Source organism: Pituophis catenifer, unplaced genomic scaffold (genome assembly GCF_029215685.1).
Source record: "Pituophis catenifer annectens isolate HBS135680 unplaced genomic scaffold, rPitCat1.0.hap2 SCAF_9, whole genome shotgun sequence".
In the NCBI taxonomy this organism is placed as follows: domain Eukaryota; kingdom Metazoa; phylum Chordata; class Lepidosauria; order Squamata; family Colubridae; genus Pituophis; species Pituophis catenifer.
This window is the reverse complement of record NW_027256889.1, coordinates 31,412,681-31,434,071: the sequence shown is the minus strand read 5'-3', so window position 1 is coordinate 31,434,071 and position 21,391 is coordinate 31,412,681. Positions and strand designations below refer to the sequence as shown.

General features: G+C 42.5%; 1 protein-coding gene across 2 annotated transcripts in view; it reads left to right on the top strand.

The window, feature by feature from the left end:
* Positions 1 to 21,391, top strand: part of GRIK3 (glutamate ionotropic receptor kainate type subunit 3) — a 377,710-nt gene that overhangs the window by 344,306 nt on the left and 12,013 nt on the right. For both annotated transcript variants that reach the window (XM_070950070.1, XM_070950072.1), the window contains exons 11-13: positions 6,167 to 6,390; positions 18,956 to 19,074; positions 21,017 to 21,234. In XM_070950070.1, coding sequence (XP_070806171.1) covers positions 6,167 to 6,390; positions 18,956 to 19,074; positions 21,017 to 21,234 — 561 coding nt within the window. The remainder of the gene's footprint in view (positions 1 to 6,166; positions 6,391 to 18,955; positions 19,075 to 21,016; positions 21,235 to 21,391) is intronic.

Sequence of the window (21,391 nt, the reverse complement as noted above, 5' to 3'; positions counted from 1 at the left end):
ACCCAGGGAAACAGCTCCCTTTATATACTCTGCAGTCCTGGCAATCAGCCAATTAGCTGACAGCAATTACATTCAAACTTTCCCGCCAAAACTATATACATAACACCTTTACTATAATTCTCTGGTAAAATTCCCAATAAGAATATCTCTGGTTTTAACTCTATATGTTGCTGCAACATTCCCTCTAACCATGTTTGTATTTTCACCCAATATTGTTTTGCTTCTTTACACAACCACCACATATGATAGTATGATCCCGGCAACTGGTGACATTTCCAACACTTAGCTGATTTATCTTTAAACTTCTTAGCTAATCTTTCTGGTGGCCTATGCCATCTATTAAACATCTTATACAGGTTTTCTTTATAGGCTGTTGCCATTGTTAATTTATAATTTCTTTCCCAAAGTTGTTACCACTTATCCAATTCTATGGTGTATCCAAAATTCTTTGCCCATGCTATCATTGTTTCTTTTACTTCTTCATCTTCTAGTCGAATACACAATAAATAATTATATGTCGAAGTGCCTGGAGGCGGTGCAAGTCTGGATGGGTAGGAACAGGCTCAGACTCAACCCCTCCAAGACGGAGTGGCTGTGGATGCCGGCATCCTCTGATCTAGTGGCCCCATCACTTGTGATGGAAGGGGAGTTGCTAATCCGTCAGAAAGGGTTTGCAATCTTGGCGTTCTCCTGGATTCATGGCTGTTGCTAGCTGACCATCTGATGGCCGTGACCAGGGGGACCTTTGTGCAGGTTCACCTTGTGCGCCAATTGCGCCCTTTCCTAGACAGAGATGCCCTTCCTACAGTCACCCACACTCTTGTCATCTCTCGCCTGGATTACTGCAATGCCCTCTACATGGGGCTGCCCTTAGGGTGCACCCGGAGGCTCCAGCTGGTCCAAAATGCAGCCACGTGGGTTGTTACTGGAGCTTCCCGTTACTCTCGTGTTACACCTCTCCTGCATGAGCTGCACTGGTTACCAGTGATCCTCCGGATCCGCTTCAAGGTGCTGGTGCTTACCTATAAAGCCCTTCATGGCATGGATCCGGGGTACTTGAAGGAGCACCTACTGCCTGCCTCTCACTGACCAGCGCACTGACATAGGGCAGCCCTCCTCGGGGTGCCGTCGACCAAGCAATGTCGGCTGATGGTGCCCAGGATGAGGGCGTTCTCGGTGAGCGCGCCGACCCTCTGGAATGCCTTACCCACTGAGCTCCGAACAGCTCCTGATCTCCGTTCCTTCTGCAAGGACCTAAAGACGTGGCTTTTTAAACAACTCATCTGATCTGCGGGGTGTTTTTAGTTGGTTTTAATATGGGTTTTAAATTGTGGGATTTTAATTATGCTAAATTAATTATATTTTTTTATTGTTCTTCGGTTTTTAACCTTTTGTGAGCCGCCCCAAGTCCTTCGGGAGAAGGGCGGCATATAAATTTAACCAAATAAAAATAAATAAATAAAATATAATTTCTTAATCATTTTCTCATCTGTTCCTGTCAATATTTCATCCAGTTCTGATTTCCCCAAGTTAAAGCCATATTGTCTATGATCTATCTCAATCCCTTGACTCTCTAGTTCTTGTTTTTGTTTCAGTTCTCCCCAATCTGTCAAAATGTCTTTATATCTAACAATATTCCCCATGTTCACAATATTTGGGTATGTCACCGCTTCTATTGTAGAAAGCCACATTGGAATATTCAAATAATGTTTTTCTTTCACTCTCTCCCACACTGATAGCAAACCATTTCTTACATAATGTCTTTGGAAATATCCATGTATCCTTTGTTTCCCGTACCATAAAAAGGCATGCCAACCCAGTTGTAAATCATGACCCTCCAATGTCAATAGTCTTGTATTCCGTAATAAAATCCATTCTTTAATCCATGTTAACGCTGCCGCTTGATAATACAATTCCCAATTCGGAAGGCCAAACCCACCTCTAATTCTTGCATCTTGTAGCATTTTTATGTTAATCCTTGTTCTCTTTCCTTGCCACACATATTTCCATGTTATTTTCTTCAATTCTTCAAAATATTTTTTCTCCAGTTTTATTGGTATAGTTTGAAATAAAAATAATATTTTTGGTAGTACATTCATTTTTATTAATGCTATTCTTCCCATTAGTGATATTTGCAAGTTTCTCCATTTTTCCAGGTCTATTTCAATTTGTTTTTTCAGTTTGTGATAATTGTCCTCCTTGAGCATTGCACATCTTGATGTCAGATAGATGCCCAAATATTTCACTTTCTTCACAATTTGAATGTTCAGTTTCTCCATCACCTCCTTTTTTTTGCTTTTCTCTCATATTTTTGACTAATATTTTTGTCTTATCTTTATTGATTTTCAGACCTGCTACTTTCCCATTTTCTTCTATTTGTTCTAATAGTTTTGGCGCTGTCTCTATTGGATTTTCCAGGATTTTGCTTTGTTGTGAAGGTTGTTGAGAGTGTGGTAGCACGACAGCTCCCTCAGTACCTGGATGAATCGGCTTATCTGGATCCATTCCAGTCTGGCTTCAGGCCTGGGTACAGCACAGAAACGGCATTGGTCACATTGGTTGATGATCTCTGGAGGGCTCGGGACAGGGGTTGCCCCAATGATGCCCTTGAAGTGATGTCCCGGTGCCTGGAGGCTGTACGGATCTGGATGGGGAGAAACAGACTCAGGCTCAACCCTTCCAAGACCGAGTGGCTGTGGTTTCCGACATCCCGATATAGTCAGTTGGTGCCATCACTGACTATCGGGGGCAAGTCGTTGGCCCCCACGGAGAGGGCTCACAACTTGGGTGTCCTCCTGGACTCACAGCTGTCTTTAGAAGGGCATCTGACGGCTGTGGCCGGGAGGGCATTTTATCAGGTTCACCTGATTCACCAGTTACATCCCTTTCTCGATCGGGATTCGTTAAATACGGTCACTCATGCCCTCGTCACTTTCCGCCTAGACTACTGTAATGCTCTCTACATGGGGCTCCCCTTGAGGAGCACCCAGAGGCTCCAGCTGGTCCAGAATGTGGCCGCGCGGGTGGTTATGGGAGCAATGTGGCGCTCCCATGTGACCCCCCTCCTGCGCAAGGTGCACTGGCTCCCGGTGGTCTTCCGGGTGCACTTCAAGGTTTTGGTTACCACCTTTAGAGCACTCCATGGCCTAGGACCGGGGTATCTACAAGACCGCCTTTTGCCACCAGTAGCCTCTCACCGACCAGTACACTCCCACAGAGAGGGGCTTCTTAGGGTGCCGTCAGTCAAACAGTGTCGACTGGTGGCCCCCAGGGGCAGAGCCTTCTCTGTGGGAGCACCTGCCATCTGGAACGAGCTCCCCACAGAGATACGGAGGATCACGGCTTTCCACCGTGCCCTCAAAACATTCCTATTCCAGCAGGCCGGCCTGGTCTAACCTCTTTTTTAAACTGTTTTTAAATTTTTAAAATTTTAAATTTGTCGTATAAAAAAAATTGGGTTTTTAAATTTTGTTTTTTGGGCCAAATTATTTAATCGTATTTTAATGTTTTTTTTAACATTTGTATTACATGTATTTTATCTTTTGGCTGTTCACCGCCCTGAGTCCTTCGGGAGTAGGGCAGTATATAAATTCAATTAATAATAATAATAATAATAATAATAATAATAATAATAATAATAATAATAATAATAATAATAATAATAAAAACACCAAATCATCCGCAAATACTTGTAGTTTGTATTCTTCTTTTTTAATTCTCATTCCTTTTATTTCTTTTTCCCACCTCACTTTTCTATTTAAAATATCTAATGTTAATATAAATAATAATGGAGATAAAGGGCATCCTTGTCTTGTTCCTTTTCTAATATGTATTTTCTCTGTCATTTCACCATTTACCATAACCTTTGCCGCTTGGTCTCTATATATAGTTTGGATCATATTTATAAATCTGTCTCCAAAATCCATCATTTTCAATTGTTTAATCATAAATTGCCAATTTACGTTGTCAAACGCCTTTTGTACATCTAAAAATAGCAACGCTATTTGTTTCTCTGAGTGTAATTCATAATATTCTAATGTGTTTAATATAGTTCGCATATTGTCTCTAATTTGTCTTTTTGGTACCCACAACTTCTGAAGGCAAGCTGTTCCACTGGTTAATTGTCCTCACTCTTAGGAAGTTTTTCCTCAAGGATTTTTTTTTTTTAAAAGTGTATAGAATTTGAATACTCAGACGAAGGAAATGGAAAGAAGCAATACTGTTCTTCTGAGCTTCTGGTTTTAAGGTTGTAAATACTAGTATGTAAAAAAAAAAAAAAATCCGAAGGAACCAGGTAAGAAATATGCTACAAAAATCTATCTCTAAAAAATAATCTAGAAATATGCATAAATATTTTTTATTTAGAATATAGTTTGCTATTTTAGCTTTACCATCTTTGGTTTTATCTCTCTACAAGGCCAATTGCTGGATTTTATGCAGTATGGAAACTGTACTTTGGAGCACTGCAAGAAGTTTATATTTCCCTGAATATTTTTGTATTGGAGGTTCTTTTAAAATTGCATTTTTAACAGCTCTATATTTTTATATCCTCCACATCTGGCTACTTAATTACAAAGAAGTTAGTAACTTTTTTAAAAAATAAAGTATGATTTTATTCATACCTTTCCAGATTAGTCTGCCTGCTAAAGGAGATGGGGGCTGATTTCAGGTTTAAAGCTACAGAAGCAGGAAATGATGTTATTGAGTTTATTTCATTAGTTTCTTTATACCAGGGCTGAGGGAGCTCTATCTCTCTCATCCACTCAAATTAGGAATAGTATCTCAGCTGAGACGCCCTCCCAGAAGATAGCAGGTAACAGCAGGAACTAGGCTGCTCAGAGCCAGAGGCCTTGAGGGAATGGAGGAGATGGGGGGTGGGAACTGCCAGACTTCAACCCTGCAGGCTTGGCCATGTCATTCTAGTGGGCAAACATGCCCTGCTACCTCTAGCATGACGAATTGTGGAGCATTTGTGGATAAAGGTAAAAAGGAGGCCTTCTCATGAAAGGAAAAAAAGTGGCCTTTAAAAAAAAAACTGGATCCGATAAAGGTAGTGCTCAATTTACAACAGTTCATTTGGTGACTGTTGGAAGTTACAACGGCACTGAAAAAAGTGACTTACGACCTTTTTTCACACTTACGACCATTGCAACATTCCCATGGTCATATGATCAAAATTCAGATGCTTGGCAACTGACTCACATTTATGACGGCTGCAGTGTCCTGGGGGGGGGGTCATGTGATCCCCTTTGGCAACCTCCTGACAAGCAAAGTCAATGGGGGAGCCGGATTCACTTAAAAACCGTGTGGCTAACTTAATAATTGGAGTGATTCTCTTAACAATTGTGGCAAGAAAGGTTGTAAAATGGGGCAAAATTCATTTAATAAATGTCTCACTTAGCAACAGAAATTTTGGGTTCAATTGGGGTCATAAATCAAGGACTATCTGTAAAGGCTAAAGTGGATAATCTACACGTTTGCTTCTTAGGAACATAAAGAAAAGTTCTAGATATTCTTTAATATGTTACTCATCAAACAACAGTCCCTCCCCAATTCCTTTGTGATGGTTGTTCCCTTAAGAAACTGCTCACTAAGACAGTTCGATATTTTAACCGAAGCTAAAGAGGGGCACCTCAACAGGTGTCACTGCCTGGCTAACTTGGTCAGGATCAGATAGTAAGCACTGCCAGGACTGGTTAGTCCTTGGACAAGAGATCCCCTCAGAATCCTGGGGCTGTAGGCTGCAGTGAAGTTTAAAAACATCCCTAAAGGAGGGGAAAGCACTTCTGCATGGTTGCCAGAAAACATCATAAATGTGGCATCATTAAGAGCTGAGCTACTTTACCTAAAGGAGATGCAGTTCTAAGATCTACCCTGATCTCTGTGGAGATTCTCAATCATCCAGGTCATGGTTGTCCCAAAGGTGCTTTTCCAAAAGGCAATTGGACTTGTTTTTCTTTGAAATTGTTATGTTTCTCATCCAAAAAGCTTATTCAGTGAAACTTTTACAAAAAAACAAACAAAAAAAAACCCCAAGAAAGGCCAGTTGCCTTTTGGAAAAGCACCTTTGGGACATTGATCCAGATCATATTCTTTTGCTCCACTTTCCTGCTTGTCTCTAACCACTGCTTTCTCTCCCTGTACTTCTTGCCAATTTGCTTTGCAGAAAGCTGATCTGGCAGTCGCTCCCCTCACCATCACCCACATTCGGGAGAAAGTGATTGACTTCTCCAAGCCCTTCATGACTCTTGGAATCAGCATTCTCTACCGAAAGGCCAATGGAACCAACCCCAGTGTCTTCTCCTTCCTGAACCCATTGTCTCCTGACATTTGGATGTACATCCTCCTTGCTTACCTGGGAGTTAGCTGTGTGCTTTTTGTGATTGCCAGGTAAGGAACTTGCCAAAAATAAGCCTTGGGTACATAGTGGGAGCTTTCCCCTGAGCCCCTGGCTCAGCCTCTGTACCATATCAGACTCCCCCTCCCTTTCTTTCCCTCACTAGAAGGGGTTCTCACTCATATTTTACATAACCATGTAGATGGTTATAACCATGTAGATGGTTATGTAGAAGAGAAGATGCACCACAAACTCTCACTCTCTGGCTAATAATTCTATGCCACAGAACTATCTCACTATCTCTAAAGTCCCCCCTAATCTTTAAGGAAGCAAACACAGTTCATGTTCTGACAAGGGATTTAGTCTAGTAGTTTCATCCATTTCCATCAATTCAGCCGCTGATGAAGAGTCTCATTGAGAATTCTCAATTCTCAATGAGAATTAGAGTCTCATTGAAATAATTTGCCCTGAATCCTTGCTCTGCACTTAATCATTTATGGCAGGTGTCTCCAAACCTGGCAACTTTAAGACTTGTGAATTTCAACTCCCAGAATTCCTCAGCCAGCACGAGCAACTCCCAGTCAGCATGGAAGAACTCCCTCAGCCAGCAGAATTCTGAGAGTTGAAGTCCACAGATCTTAAAGTTGCCAGGTTTGGAGACCCCTGATTTATGGGAAGACCCAGTACAAATATGGGCGGGACTAACTTCTGCACTTCTTCAACACCACTACTAGGGAAGGTACAGGATCCCTTCTCCCTTGCATGTACTCCCTGACCATGCTTGGATGCAACCTGCATTTTGGCTCTCCCCGATAATTGTTTGTTCAATCTAGGCCTGGGACTAAGTGGCTCCAATAAATTCTCTACCATTTTTACTTGTGGGGCTGGCATTTCAGCTGTTGGGGAGAGGCACGGCATGAGAACTTCCCCAAGACTTAGTGGGTGACAGCTGCCTTTCTCTCTTCTTTACCAACAAGTAGCACCACCCTCAGTCTGATCAGGTTCACTTCAGTGCTGGTGGTCTATAAGATGTGACTTTGACACGGGATACATGAGCTGCTAGGAAATGAAAAACAGCACATCACAGAGCCCTACATGCCATAGGGCCAGGTTATCTATGGAACTGGCTTTGCCCCATTACATCAGCTTGTCCCACTCATTGTGGGAGGGAAGGCAGAGTCTAGGACAGGGGTGTCAAACTCTATTTCATTGAGGGTCACATCAGGGTGTGTTTGACCTCAAGGGGGGCATAGCCAGGGGCATGGCCAGCTCAATGTTACTCATGTTGGGGGCACCTATAGTGGCCAAGTGCTAAGGCAGGACTTCCCTCAGACCCTCCTTCTCTCTCATTATAATCTCCCTCCCTCCCTCCTTCCTTCCTTCCTTCCTTCCTTTTCTTCTTTTTCTTTCCCTCTTCATTCTCCTTTCTTCTTCCTTCTCATCTTTCCTTCTTTTTCTTTTTCTTTTCTCTTTCCCTTTCTCCTTTCTTGTCCCTTTTTGGATGCTCAAATGCAAACGGGAAAACATTTCTCCTTTTGTTTCACTTTTAGTTTGTTTAGCTAGCCCTCTGCCAGCAAAAACGGAACCTGGGGAGACATGCACAGTCCCCCCCCCCCGGGGCCTATTTTTGGCTGCAACAGCCTCCTGCAGCCCTCTGCCAGCGAAAATGGAGCATTTTCACTGGCAGAGGGCTGCAGGAGGCCATTGCGGCCAAAAACTGAGCCCTCGCGAGCTCCATTTTGGCTGGCAGAGTCACTGCGGGCCGGTCCTTCGCTGTTTCCAGGGCGGCCCTATGGGCCAGATCTAAGCACCCCTGGGCCTTGAGTTTGATACCCCTGGTCTGGGACAACTCGCTGCAGGACAACTGGCCACAGCCAACACACCGTGGGAAAAGAGTTACAATAATATCAAAGAAAGGGTGGAATAGAATCGTTAAAGAATGGATGTTAAAGGAGGGACAGAATGAAATGTGAATGATAAAAATTTTAATAAATAATGAAATGGAATTGCTGAATTGTCCTGCAGCAAGTAGGCCATGATGAGTTGTCCCATTCCAGCGAACGCATGCTACAGACCCATCTGTCAGGGACTTCTGGCTGGCTGGGTCAAGGAAGAGGGCCTTTTCTGCTGCTGCCCCTGCTTGGTGAAACATCTTGCCCAGAGGCAAGATGGGGGTGTGGAAAGTCCCCAATCTTCTGACCTGCTATAAAGGGGTCAAAACCTGGCTTTGTAACCTTGTGTGGGGGACACAGGGGCTGGATGGCCTCAGGAGATTTCCCCCCCACCCCCCACCCCCGGTGCCTGTATTAACAACTTTTGATCTTCCCATCTTGGATCTCTCCATCTTTTGCAATTTTATAATGTTGTTTTACATTTTTTAAAAAAATATTAAATTATTTGCTTTTAATGTTTTATTGTATTGATTGAATTGTACACCATCCAGAGCCCCTCTGTAAGGGAGATGGGCAGTTAATAAGTTTGATAAATAAATAAATAAATAAATAAATAAATAAATAAATAAATAAATAAATAAATAAAACTTTGCCATCATCATCATCATCATCATCATCAGGACCAAAAAACAGACAATTAAAAAGATAGGCTGTGTCATGAAACTGGTTTTGTGAATCTACTCAGCACATACATGCAGAGGCAGCCACGGACAGTCTTAGGTTGCAAATAATCCAAACAGACTTTTGTGGCTGCAGCCCCACACAGAACTAGCGATGGGCAACTTGGCTGCCTTTGCTGCATCTGTTCAAAAGAGAGAAGTGTCACATACTCAGTATGATCATCTCTCTCTTGCTGACAGCAGGTGGGGAAATGGCTTCCCACCCTTCCTGCTTCCTGGGGTTGGGTTAATGGGAACTAAATGAAAGGTGGGAAACCTGCTGAGGACTGCCTCTCGGTCAGTTTAGCCAGAGCCTGTCCAGGTGGAGATTAGAGAGAAGAGACTTGGGATGATTATCTCCATCGGCCTCAGGGCTGGGGGAGGGGTGATGATGCTGTGCTGGCTCCCTGGGGCCATTACAGCATTTGGAGGTGATTACCTGAGCTTAGTGCCTAATACCCTAATTTTGTATAATGTGCTTGTCAAAATTAGCTCTGTGGGGAACAGACCAGCTCCTTGTTTGCTCTGGCAGATTTGGATTGGCTAAGTGGTTACTGCAAAGGGTGTGAGGTGATGAAAGCTTTAGAGATGCCTTTTGCCGACACTGAAAGGAGATTTTAAGAAATGCAAGATCTGGGCCATCATCCTTCTTAGTCAGGGTCCCCTTGCAAAAACACAATTCATAGGAGGGGCAGTGGGCTTTTAGTAGCTATGTCTTTCTCTATACTGAGACAATTTTACCATTTAATTGCTCTAACTAGAGGCAAGTGAAGTTGGCTTTCGGAATACTTGGCAGTGAAGCACAGGAGTCCTCTGTTGCTCCCCTGCTGCCATATGTCTTTCTCCTTCATCCAGTGATGGATCCATGACTTTTAAAACTCATAGAAATTTAAACGCAAGCCCACATTGCTGCTGCAGTTGCTGATTTCCTGTCTATGCCATTTTCCATACCAAGCATTCCCAGCATTATTATTTGAGAGACCTAATAAGATTATTGAAGAATGAGCTACACTGCAGGTCACTCAACCAAGCAGAAGAAACAGATGAACACTTTGCTAAACAACTAACAAATGTATGTAGGAAACATACCACAGGAGTAATGGGAGGATTTAACTACTCTAATATCAACTGGGAGACAAACTATGCAGCAACTGGGAGATAGAACAAATTCCTTACCAAACTACCTGACAGCTTTGTCATCCAAAAGGTAGAGGAGGGAACTAGAGGAAAAGCTATACTGGACCTAATTCTATTAATAGAGGAGAAGTAATAGAGGGAATTGAAGTTATGCAACCTTGGATGAGAGTGACCATGTCATAATACAATTCAATATAAGGCAAACAAGAGCAATAGAACATAACCCAACCAGTGACTTAAACTTTAAAAGAGCTGATTTTAACAAATTCAGAGAGAGCCTAAGAAAAATTCCATGGATAAAAATCCTAAGGGGGAAAACAACTCAAGAAGCGAGGGAAACACTGAAAAATATGGTCATAAAAGCACAATCCAACACAATACCACTGAAAACAAAATATAAGAAATCCAAGAAGAAACCAGCATGGTTGCACAAAGATCTCTCTGATAAACGAAAGACAAAGAAGACAAATACAAAAAATGGAAAGAGGGTCACATAACTAAGGCAAAATATCAGCAGATAGCCAGAATCTGAAGTCAGGAAAGCAAAGACTCAGAATGAACAAAGACTTGCAACAAAAGTCAAAGATAATAAAATAAAGTTTCTTTCAAAATATAAATAACAAGAAAAAAAGCCAAGCAAACAGTCCATCCACTAAAGAGAGAAGATAGCAAGGAAGTAACAGACAGTAGAGAGAAAGCAGAGCTGTTTAACTCATTCTTGGCATCATTCTTCATGCAAAAAGAAACTATAGCTCAATATACCAAAAACAAAACTGTAAAAGATTAGAAATAAAAATTAAAATAAGCAATAAAAAGGTAAGAGAACCACCTGTCTGACCTTGATGAATATAAATCGCTGGGACCTGATGGATTACATCCCAGAATTCTGAAGGAGTTGATAAATGTTATCTCAGAACCATTGTATTATATTTTGCAAAAATTCTGGAGCACCAGGGAACTACCAGAGGATTGGAAAAGAGCTGATATGGTTCCCATCTTCAAAAAAGGGGGAAAAAACAGAGGAAACCACAGACTAATCAGTCTAAAATCATTACCTGGGAAGATACTGGAAAAAATAATAAAAATCAGATCTGTGAACCAGAGTTGGGTTTCAGCAGGTTCTGACCAGTTCTGGAGAACCAGTAGCAGAAATTTTGAGTAGTTTGGAGAACTGGTAGTAAAAATTCTGACTGGCCCCACCAGCATCTAAACTCTGCCTCCCAAGTCCCAGCTGATTGGGAGGAAATGGGGATTTTGCAGTAACCTTCCCCTGGAGTGGGCTGGGAATGGAGATTTTACATGCCATGCCCACCAAGCCACACCCACAGAACTGGTAGTAAAAAATTTTGAACCCCACTACTGCTGTGAACATCTAGAAACAAATAAAGTTATATCTAGTAGCCAGCATGGGTTTGTTAAAAACAGATCACGCCAAGCCAATCTTATTTCATTCTTTGATATAGTGACTAAATTAGTAGACCAGTGAAATACTGTGGATATAGTATACTTAGACTTCAGCAAAACATTTGTCATGCCCACTCGCCCCCCCCCCCACCGTCGGAGTCTGAATCGGGGGGGGGGGGAAGGTGAGCTGGAACAAGAATTGAGCGATTGAGAAGGCAGCTCCATTGGCCTTGGAGGAAACTGGGGGAGGGCAGAGTCAGTCCAGGCAAGGCTTTACAGAATTAGTAAGGCCTGCAGGCAGGGAGAAACGGAGGCAGGATGAACATGAGACACAGAACTCAGACGAGGAGCAAGGACCACCCCCTCCTGATCCAAGGGCTCGGAAAGTGCAGAGAAGGCATGATCAGCACAGCAGGCTACTCAGGAGGATAGCGCTCCATCCATCTTCACCAGACACACCTAGGGAATGAGACTTCAGGAGATGTTGTGGGGAGGGGCATTTGTTGGGAACAAATGCGAGGTTCCTGAAGTGTTGCATGCTGACGTTGGAACTTGCCAAGAGTCCTTGCATTCTTTTTGGCGTCCTGGACTAATTACCTGGATTTTTTGCTTCCTGAACTCCTTGATTTGCCAAATATATTTGGATTTATTGCTGTGCAGACAGCACTGGACTGGACTAATTGCAGCCAGAGGCTGCTTGAGGTTTGTGTGGGGGTTTGTTATCATTCTGCTCTGGGACTTGCCAGAAATGTGGCAGCATTTGGGGAGATTTGGAGCAATAAAAAGGCAGTATGAACTGCCAGCTGTTTGTGTTATCTCTGTACCGTGCCATGGGTCATCACAGCATTTGACAAAGTAGACCACAACCTATTGCTTAGTAAACTAGAAAAATGTGGGATAGATTGCTGTGGATTTGTAACTGGCTGACAAATCATACTCAGTGAGTAGTCCTTAATGGTACTACATCCACATGGAGGGAAGTAAGCAATGGGATACCACAAGTTTCCATCTTAGGCCCAGTACTCTTCAATATCTTCATAAATGACTTAGATGAGGGAATAGAAGGGGAACTCATCAAATTTGCAGATGACACTAATCTGGCAGGAATAGTCAACATCCTGGAAGACAAGCTCAGGATCCCAAAAGATCTTGGCAGACTTGAACAGTGGGTCCTTACATGAAATTTAATGTGGAGAAAAGCAAGGTTTTACACTTAGGCAGGAAAAACCAAAGGTATAAGTACAGATTAGGTGAAATCTGGCTCAAAAACTGTAACTTTGAGAGGGACCTTGGTGTCCTAGTGGACGACCACTTAAACATGAATCAGCAGTGTACGCCAGCCAAAAAAATCAGCTAATACAATCCTTGGTTGTATAAATAGGGGCATAGAATCAAAATCACATGAAGTATTAGTACCGCTTTATAAAGCTTTAGTAAGATCACACCTGCAATACTGCATCCAGGTTTGGTCACCCCATTACAAAAAAGATGTTGAGGTTTTGGAAAAAGTGCAAAGAAGAGCAATTAAGATGATTCAGGGCCTGGAGACAAAAACATATGAAGAACGGTTGCAGGATTTGAGTATTGCTAGCCTAGAGAAAAGGACTGAGCAGGACAGACATGATAGCAGTCTTCCAGGATTTGAGGGGCTGCCACAAAGAAGAGGGGTCAACTTATGTTCCAAAGCACCAGGTGGCAAGACAAGAAACAATGGATGGAAACTAATCAAGGAGAGAAGCAACCTAGAAGAAGGAGAAATTTCCTGACAGTGAGAACAATTAGCCAGTGGAACAGCTTGCTTTCAGAAGTTGTGGGTGCTTCATCACTGAAGGTTTTTAAGAAAAAACTGGACAACAACCTATCTGAAATGGCATAGGGTCTCCTAGCAGGGGGTTGGGCTAGAAGACCTCCAAGGTCCTTTTCAGCTCTATTCTGATAGATTGATTGAGCTCAGGAGAGAATCATGCGACTTTTATCATACACAGCAAAATATGTTGGATGAGGACAAATTAGCACCATCAGGACTAATCAGAATCAGAATAGAGCTGGAAGGGACTTTGGAAGTCTTCTAGTCCAACCCAGTCCTTCTTTTCTGTAGACTGGCAATACCCAAATCCTGCAACTGTTCTTCCTATGTTTTTGTCTCCAGGCCCATCTTAATTGCTCTTCTTTGCACTTTTTCCAAAACCTCATCTTTTTTGTAATGTAGTGACCAAGCCTGGATGCAGTATTCCAGGTGTGGTCTAACTAAGTATTTATAAAGCAGTACTAATGCTTCATTTTTATTTTATGCAGTGAGTGGGTGATGGAACAGGTTTCTGACATGCCTAGCTGATAGCTTTGTCACCCAAAAGGTGGAGGTGGTAACTAGATGGTCAACTGTACTGAACTTAATCCTAACTAATAGGGCTGAAATGGTTGAGGGAGTGGAAGTTATAGGAGCTTTGTGGGAGCTTCCATGTCATACTAGAATTTGCTATAATGAAGATATAGATATTTTAGAGTTTAAGAGAGCTGACTTCAACAAACTAAGAGAGACATTAGGAAGGATTCCATGAATGTAAATCCTAGAAGGAAAAACAGTTTAGGATCCATGGTAAATTCTGAAAAACAAAATACTAAAAGCTCAAACAAAAACAATACCATAAAGGAAGAAAAATAATAGAATAGAATAGAATAGAATAGAATAGAATAGAATAGAATAGAATAGAATAGAATAGAATAGAATAGAATAGAATAGAATAACAGAGTTGGAAGGGACCTTAGAGATCTTCTAGTCCAACCCCCTGTCCAGGCAGGAAACCCTAAACCACTTCAGACAAATGGTTATCCAACGTCTTCTTAAAAATTTCCAGTGTTGGGGCATTCACAACTTCTGCAGGCACTTATTAATTGTTCTGTCAGGAAATTTCTCCTTAGTTCTAAATTGCTTCTCTCCTTGATTAGTTTCCACCCATTGCTTCTTGTTCTACCCTCAGATGCTTTGAAGAATAGTTTGACTCCCTCTTCTTTGTGGTAACCCCTGAGACATTGGAACAGTGCTATCATGTCTCCTCTAGTACTTCTCTTCATCAAACTAGACATACCCAGTTCCTGCAACCGTTCTTCATATGTTTTAGCCTCCAGTCCCCTAATCATCTTTGTTGCTCTTCTCTGCACTCTTTCTAGAGTCTCAACATCTTTTTTACATCGTGGCAACCAAAACTGAATGCAATATTCCAAGTGTGGCCTTACCAAGGCACTATAAAGTGGTATTAACACTTCACGTGATCTTGATTCTATCCCTCTGTTTATGCAGCCCAGAACTGTGTTGGCTTTTTCGGCAGCTGCTGCACACTGCTGGCTCATATCTAAATGGTTGTCCACTAAGACTCCAACATCCCTCTCACAGTTACTACTATTGAGCAAGGTACCACATATACGTACCTGTGCATTTTGTTTTTCTTCCCTAAATGTAGAACCTTGCTTTTTTCACTGTTGAATTTCATTTTATTTATTTATTTATTTATTTATTTATTTATTTATTTATTTATTTATTTATTTATTTATTTATTTATAATGCAATTTATATGCCGCCCTATCTCCAAGGACTCAGGGCGGCTCACAATGGTAAAAATGTACAGTTCCTCATTAAAAGACAATATAAAATTAAAATTACAATTTAAAACAATTTAAAATTCATTAAGAAACCCCCCATCAGTCCAGGCTGCGGAACAACCAGGTCTTCAAATTGCGGTAGAACGAGCGAAGGTCAGGGGCCATCCGGAGCTCCAAAGGAAGTTGATTCCGGAGGGTGGGTGCACCCACAGAGAAAGCTCTCCCCCTGGGGGTCGCCAGCCGACACTGTCTGGCTGACGGCACCCTGAGGACGCCCTGTCTGTGGGAACGCACCGGGCGATTGGGATTTGTCACTGGCTGCAGGGGGTCCGACAAATATTCTGGGCCTAGGCCATGAAGGGCTATTTTGTTAGATAGTGCTCAATGTTAAAGTCTGTCAAGATCCTTCTGTATCTTGAGCCTATCTTCTGGAGTGTTGGCTATTCCTGCCAGCTTGGTGTCATCTGCAACTTTGATGAGTTCCCCATCTATCCCCTTGTCCAAGTCATTGATGAAGATGTTGAAGAGCACTGGGCCTAAAACAGAGTCCTGGGGTACTCCACTGCATACTTCCCTCCATGTTAGATGCAGTTCCATTGAGGACTACACGCTAAGTGCAGTTGGTCAGCCAGTTATGAATCCATCTGGTGGTGATGCTGTCTAACCCACATTTTTCTACTTTATCTAGTAGTAGGTTATGGTCTACTTTATCAAATGCTTTACTAAAGTCCAAGTAAATTGTATCGACAGCATTCCTCTGGTCCACTAATTTTGTCACTTTGTCAAAGAATGCGATAAGATTAGTCTGACATGATGTGTTTTTGACAAACCCATGTTGGCTTTTGGTTATTACTTGGTTTGCTTCTAAGTGTTCGCTGATTCGTTGTTTGATTATCTTTTTCAGAATCTTCCCTGGTATTGAGGTCAGGCTGATAGGTCTGTAGTTTCCTGGATCTATTTTTTTCCCTTTTTTGAAGATGGGAACTACATCGGCTCTTCTCCAGTCCTCTGGCAGTTCCCCTGTGCTCCAGGATCTTTGAAAGATATAGTTCAGTGGTTCTGAGATCTCATCTGCCAGTTCCTTCAGAACCTTGGGGTGTAAAATTAAGAGACTACAGATGAACCCAACATGATTGCACAAAGAGCTCTATGACAATCTAAGGGACGAGAAGAACAAATATAAAAATGGAAAGAGGGGCATATAACTAAAACAGAATGCCAGCAAATAGCCCCAATCTACAGGGATAAAGTCAGGAAAGCTAAGACTCAGAATAAACTAGAAATGTAGTCAGGCTGGGGAAAATGTTGAAGAAAGGAGGGGAAAATTATGCATGCATACATATTAATAAGTAATAACATAATAGATCTCAGGTTGCTTCCTGCCCTTCTTTTATCTACAGAGAACAATGGCCTTAGAAAAAACTTTTGTATCTTGAGATTCAGGGGTTGCAAAGGGGGATGTTCTGATAAAAACTTACAAGGACCTCTGCAAACCAGAAGTTACAAAGCCACATTCTTTTTGTTTTAAATTGTTCCATTCATCTGAAAACTGATTTTGCCTACAGAAGGAAGGAAGGAAAATTTCCGATGCTCCCTGCTAGCTTCCCACAAGCAATGTCAGTGGGGAAGCCTGCAGGAATTCGGAAGTCACTCCCAGTCTCATTGCTTTTTTGCCCATCCATAATCATTCTGTTTCTCTGTCTAGGAAAGGAAATATATTTGAATCAATGACCCAACAGGGCATGGCTTGCCTACTTATTAACAAACCCATACTAGCACCTGTTAAACAATTTTTAAAATTTATTTTCAATTTTTATACTTATATTTGGATGGGGTTGTTTTATACTTTAATGTTTTATTGTACACTGCCCAGATCCCCTCTTTGAGGGAAATGGGTGGTATAGAAATGTGAGAAACAAATAAAATAATTTTCTAAAGGCTAATAAACTGACTGTTCAATAATCCACACTTTTATCTGGTATCAATGTCAAGTTGACCAATAGGGTTCCTCCTTTCAGGCTCCTATCTTGGTGCATCTTCCTCCTATTTTGTGAAGATAAGATTAATATTCATTGTCCTTTAATCCCTAGAGAAGTGCTCCAACATGCAGTGACATCTTCATGCTTTATCTTAGATAAAATGTATTAGACTCAAAGTAATACCTGGTGAAAAGGTTGCCACTCCTTCCTTTTACTACTGATACAACAAAAAGAAAGGAACCAAAGGAGGTGGAGGGACTTCCAGTATTTTACTTTGAGTAGATTCACCCACCCTTAAACTTAAGAATTTCCATCCATGGGATCCCACCTAGTATATCTCTTAAGATTTTGCAGCTGCACATCCTGAAATCTCACTTTCATGTATGACTTTGTTTCTGTGACTAGAGGAATGAAATGAACATAGGAAGCTTGTTTTTTGTAGAGATTTGGCAGGAACAGAGGCTTTTGGTCTCCAAGGAATATTTCCCTCTTGGTTGGAATCAGTTCTAAAACAGAAAATTTTGTTTCATTTTGCTGGGGAATGGAAGAACCAGCCAAACCACTGAGGATGTGGGGGGGGGGGGAGGCAGAGGGAGGGCTGTTCAATCTAGGTTGAGTTGGTTTTCCAACGAATGTTTGGGTACTTGAGGGGTCCCATCATTGTATTCCTGAAATGCTGCAATAACTATATATGAATTCACCTACAGTATTATTTCTTCCACAGAGCTGTCCCTTGGCTTTTTTTTTTTTTTTTTTTTTACATATATGGAAAAGATTTTAATTTAAAATTTCCAGTTGGCTGGCTGGGAGTGATTCCTGCAGTTTGAGATTCCCTCAAAAGTCCCTTTTATGCCTTTTTTCATCCTTTGCATGTACCTGTTCTAGCAAAATAATCAATGTGTACAAAAGTTGTGAGGAGAAAAGTTTTCCCAAATGAGGATCTTTTTCACAGCTAACTACCCTTTCTGTGAGTCCTCCCAGGCAGAAAGATTTATATCACCAGCAGGGCTGCTCAGAACCTCAAAGGTGCCTCTGCTTAAGTGGAGACACGATTCTTACCAGTCACCAGGATGGGATGCCAGCAAGAAAATTGGTCTCACTGCATGGATGGCAAGTTTTGCTTAGTCTTGCTTCCATTTTATTCTCCTAACAAGGCCCCAGTATTATCTCTTTTCCCTAGCTCTCCTCCTCCTTCCCTAGCTCTCCTCTTCCTCCTTGGCTCCCAGCTTGCTTGCTTGTAGAATTTCTATCCTGGTTTTCACTGTAAAACACTGCAAATCACACTCTCTTTAGTACAAATTGTTGCCAAGAAAACAACCTGGATCTTTTCGCAATCACTGGGAATGAAATTCAACTTAAAGCAGGCTGCAGTCCATCATTTCAAACGTTTGTAAGCAGTTCTGCACTAGGCACATATATGTATATTGCTATGAATACCATTCAGGACATAAAAAGACTGTATGAACAATTTTATTTTTATACACATCAAAACATGTTTATGCAAAGCCCCTTCCTCTTACTTATTCAAATTGAGTGGGGTCTCTCTCCTCAGAGGATGCAACTTTGTAAAATAAAGGGAGAAAGACATAGGGAAATTAAACTATAAAAGTTACTTTCACAATTCATCCACATCTCATTGCCAAAAGGTTATTGTTGCTACGTGTATCAGCCAGTTTCACAAAACTACGGCAGTAACGTACTGCCATAGGCTGTTTCTCCAGTGATAGTTGGGAAAGGCCAACTTCTGAATTCCACTTTTGCTCGAACCTGAACGGGGAGGCCAACCTGATTCAAATTGCCCAAGTGGTGCCCAACCCATGGCATTTCTCTCCTGCCCATCCATGCCTGTCCTTTCTGCAGAAGTGTGACCTCCCCTCTTTCCACATGTAGGTTCAGCCCTTACGAATGGTATGATGCTCATCCATGCAACCCTGGGTCAGACATTGTCGAGAACAACTTCACCCTCCTCAACAGTTTCTGGTTTGGAATGGGAGCCCTGATGCAGCAAGGTAGGTCCTGCTCCTCCTCCTCCCTCCTTCTTGTATTGCTCTATGCGCATGTAGCGTGCTTCTCGATTGACAGGTGCAAGCTGAATGTTGTTGTTAGGGGAAAAAGCCTTGGAGCAAGAGATGTAATATGGTGTCTTCTCTCCTTCATGGTTACAAGCAGCAGCAGAGCACCAAGGAGTTGCTCTCATCACACAATGACAAGCAAAGACATTGCTTTTGAAATGGGGGGAGAGAGGGTGTCTCTAGGCAGTCTCTGAAGAGCTTGTCAAGATCAGCTTCTCTGTCTCTTCCACTGGGGAGGATCTTTAGAGCGGAGGCGAGACCTACTTCTCCCTGATAGTCCAAGGGGTCCCAGGGAGTGAGACTTCCTCTGCTCCACACAGGACCTACTCACCAGCCCTTCCTGCCAGGGAGAAGTAGAAGTCCAGGGGCTTCCACAGGTCTAAATAGCTAAACTAATGGAAGGCCCACAAGCCAGAAGGGTTCCAGCAGGCAGTAAATTTCCCTGTGCTCAACGCCTGACAAGGATTACTCAGCATTTGGTCTGGATACTTTTTCATTCGTGAAAAAAGAATAAAGATCCAAGGAAAACAGGGAGGCCTCAGACCAGGGCTAGAGGGCCCAAGCTGGGGAGGGTGAAAAAGTCACGCTGGAAGCTGCAGCTGCACCCTAGAAGACTTTTGCATGCAGGGGTGACATTGACACATCAACAAAAAGAGGGATGCTGTCATCATGTTCTTGTTGAATGTCTATGAATGCCACGGATCAGAACCTGAGGTTGCATAGGAAGCTGCCCCTTCATAATTTTTTAAGAAATTTACTTCCCTTCTTTCTGAATATTCATCCGAGTCTCTAATTTGCCATGCTTTGTGTAGTCACATATCTGTTCTAAGAGTCATAGCCATACTGAAAAATGGCACAGAAAGAATGCAAGTGTTTGAGTTTTCAAGAACTTTGCATCAGGCAGGAAGTTATCCAGTGGCCAGCAAGGGGTGGGAGAGGTGTTCTCCTGAAGAGAACAAAAGCCAGATCTACATCCCTCAGACCTGGAGGTGGAAGGACAAGAAGCAATGCGTGGAAACTAATCAAGGAGAGTAGTAACCTAGAACTCAGAAAAAAGGCTCAGGAGGTCTTTCCGTGTCTGTGAATTGTAGTCTTGAGGAGATTCACCAGCCAGAATCTGGCCAGCCAGCACAGAAAAAGGCTCCTTGGATGGAGCAGACTAGGTAGCAGCAAGGCGCCAGGTCCTCCAAGTTTTCAGACCTCCTATCTTGAGTATTCTTCCCCTCACAACTGCTGTCACTTTTCAGCACTGAAGCACAGTGGGGATATGGTTTCAATGTCTTTGAAGACATGCACTTTTTCATCTCTTAATTTTCAGCCTTCTGGGGGACAGGATTCCTCCACTTTTAAACCTGGTTCCACCTGGAATCAGGAGCAGAAGAGAAAAAACCATCCATGGATGTCCTTCTCTCTTTGGACAAAGTCACTGTAGGCCTGTAACACATTTTAAATGGTGTTTGCTACCCTTGGCTGCTATTTACAGCCCTAATCATTTCTTGCCCAGAGGTTTGGATAAAAAAAAAAAGCCTGTATATTTGAAGAATGAGCCCTTTTGAAAAACAATCCACAAAAAAGGAGTTTCTTTTTATTTTAAACGATTGAACAAAAGAGACATAAAAGTTCGCAAATGGCTTGCTATTCAAATCACATAAAAGCTGCTTAGTTAATTACTCTGATTTGTAGTTCCCCATAAATTACTGACTGTGCCCAAGGTCAGCAGGAATGGGCTGGGAATTTCTGCCAACAGCAGAAGAAAAGACCGGAAACAGCAGGATGGTTTTCTTAGGCGTTGCTCAGGTTGACCTGGTGTAATTGGGGTGGGGGGGGGGGGGCTGTCCAGCCTGTGACTGTTTCCGTTTTTTTCTCCCTTCTTTCCCAGGCTCCGAGCTGATGCCCAAAGCTCTGTCCACTCGGATCATTGGGGGAATTTGGTGGTTTTTCACCCTCATAATCATCTCTTCCTACACGGCAAACTTAGCTGCCTTCTTGACGGTGGAGAGGATGGAGTCCCCCATTGGCTCTGCAGATGATTTGGCCAAGCAGACCAAAATTGAATATGGAGCAGTCAAGGACGGAGCCACCATGATCTTCTTCAAGGTGAGCTTGCAATCTTTGTGACTTTCCTCCATAGTGGCCCCAGAGCATCTGTCACAGCCGAATGAGTGAATGGAGCCCCTGTGTCCATGCAGACCTGCCATTGGGATGGCTGCTTCCTCTCTTGGCCCTCTCCTGTCTGCCCATCCCAAAGGGGGGC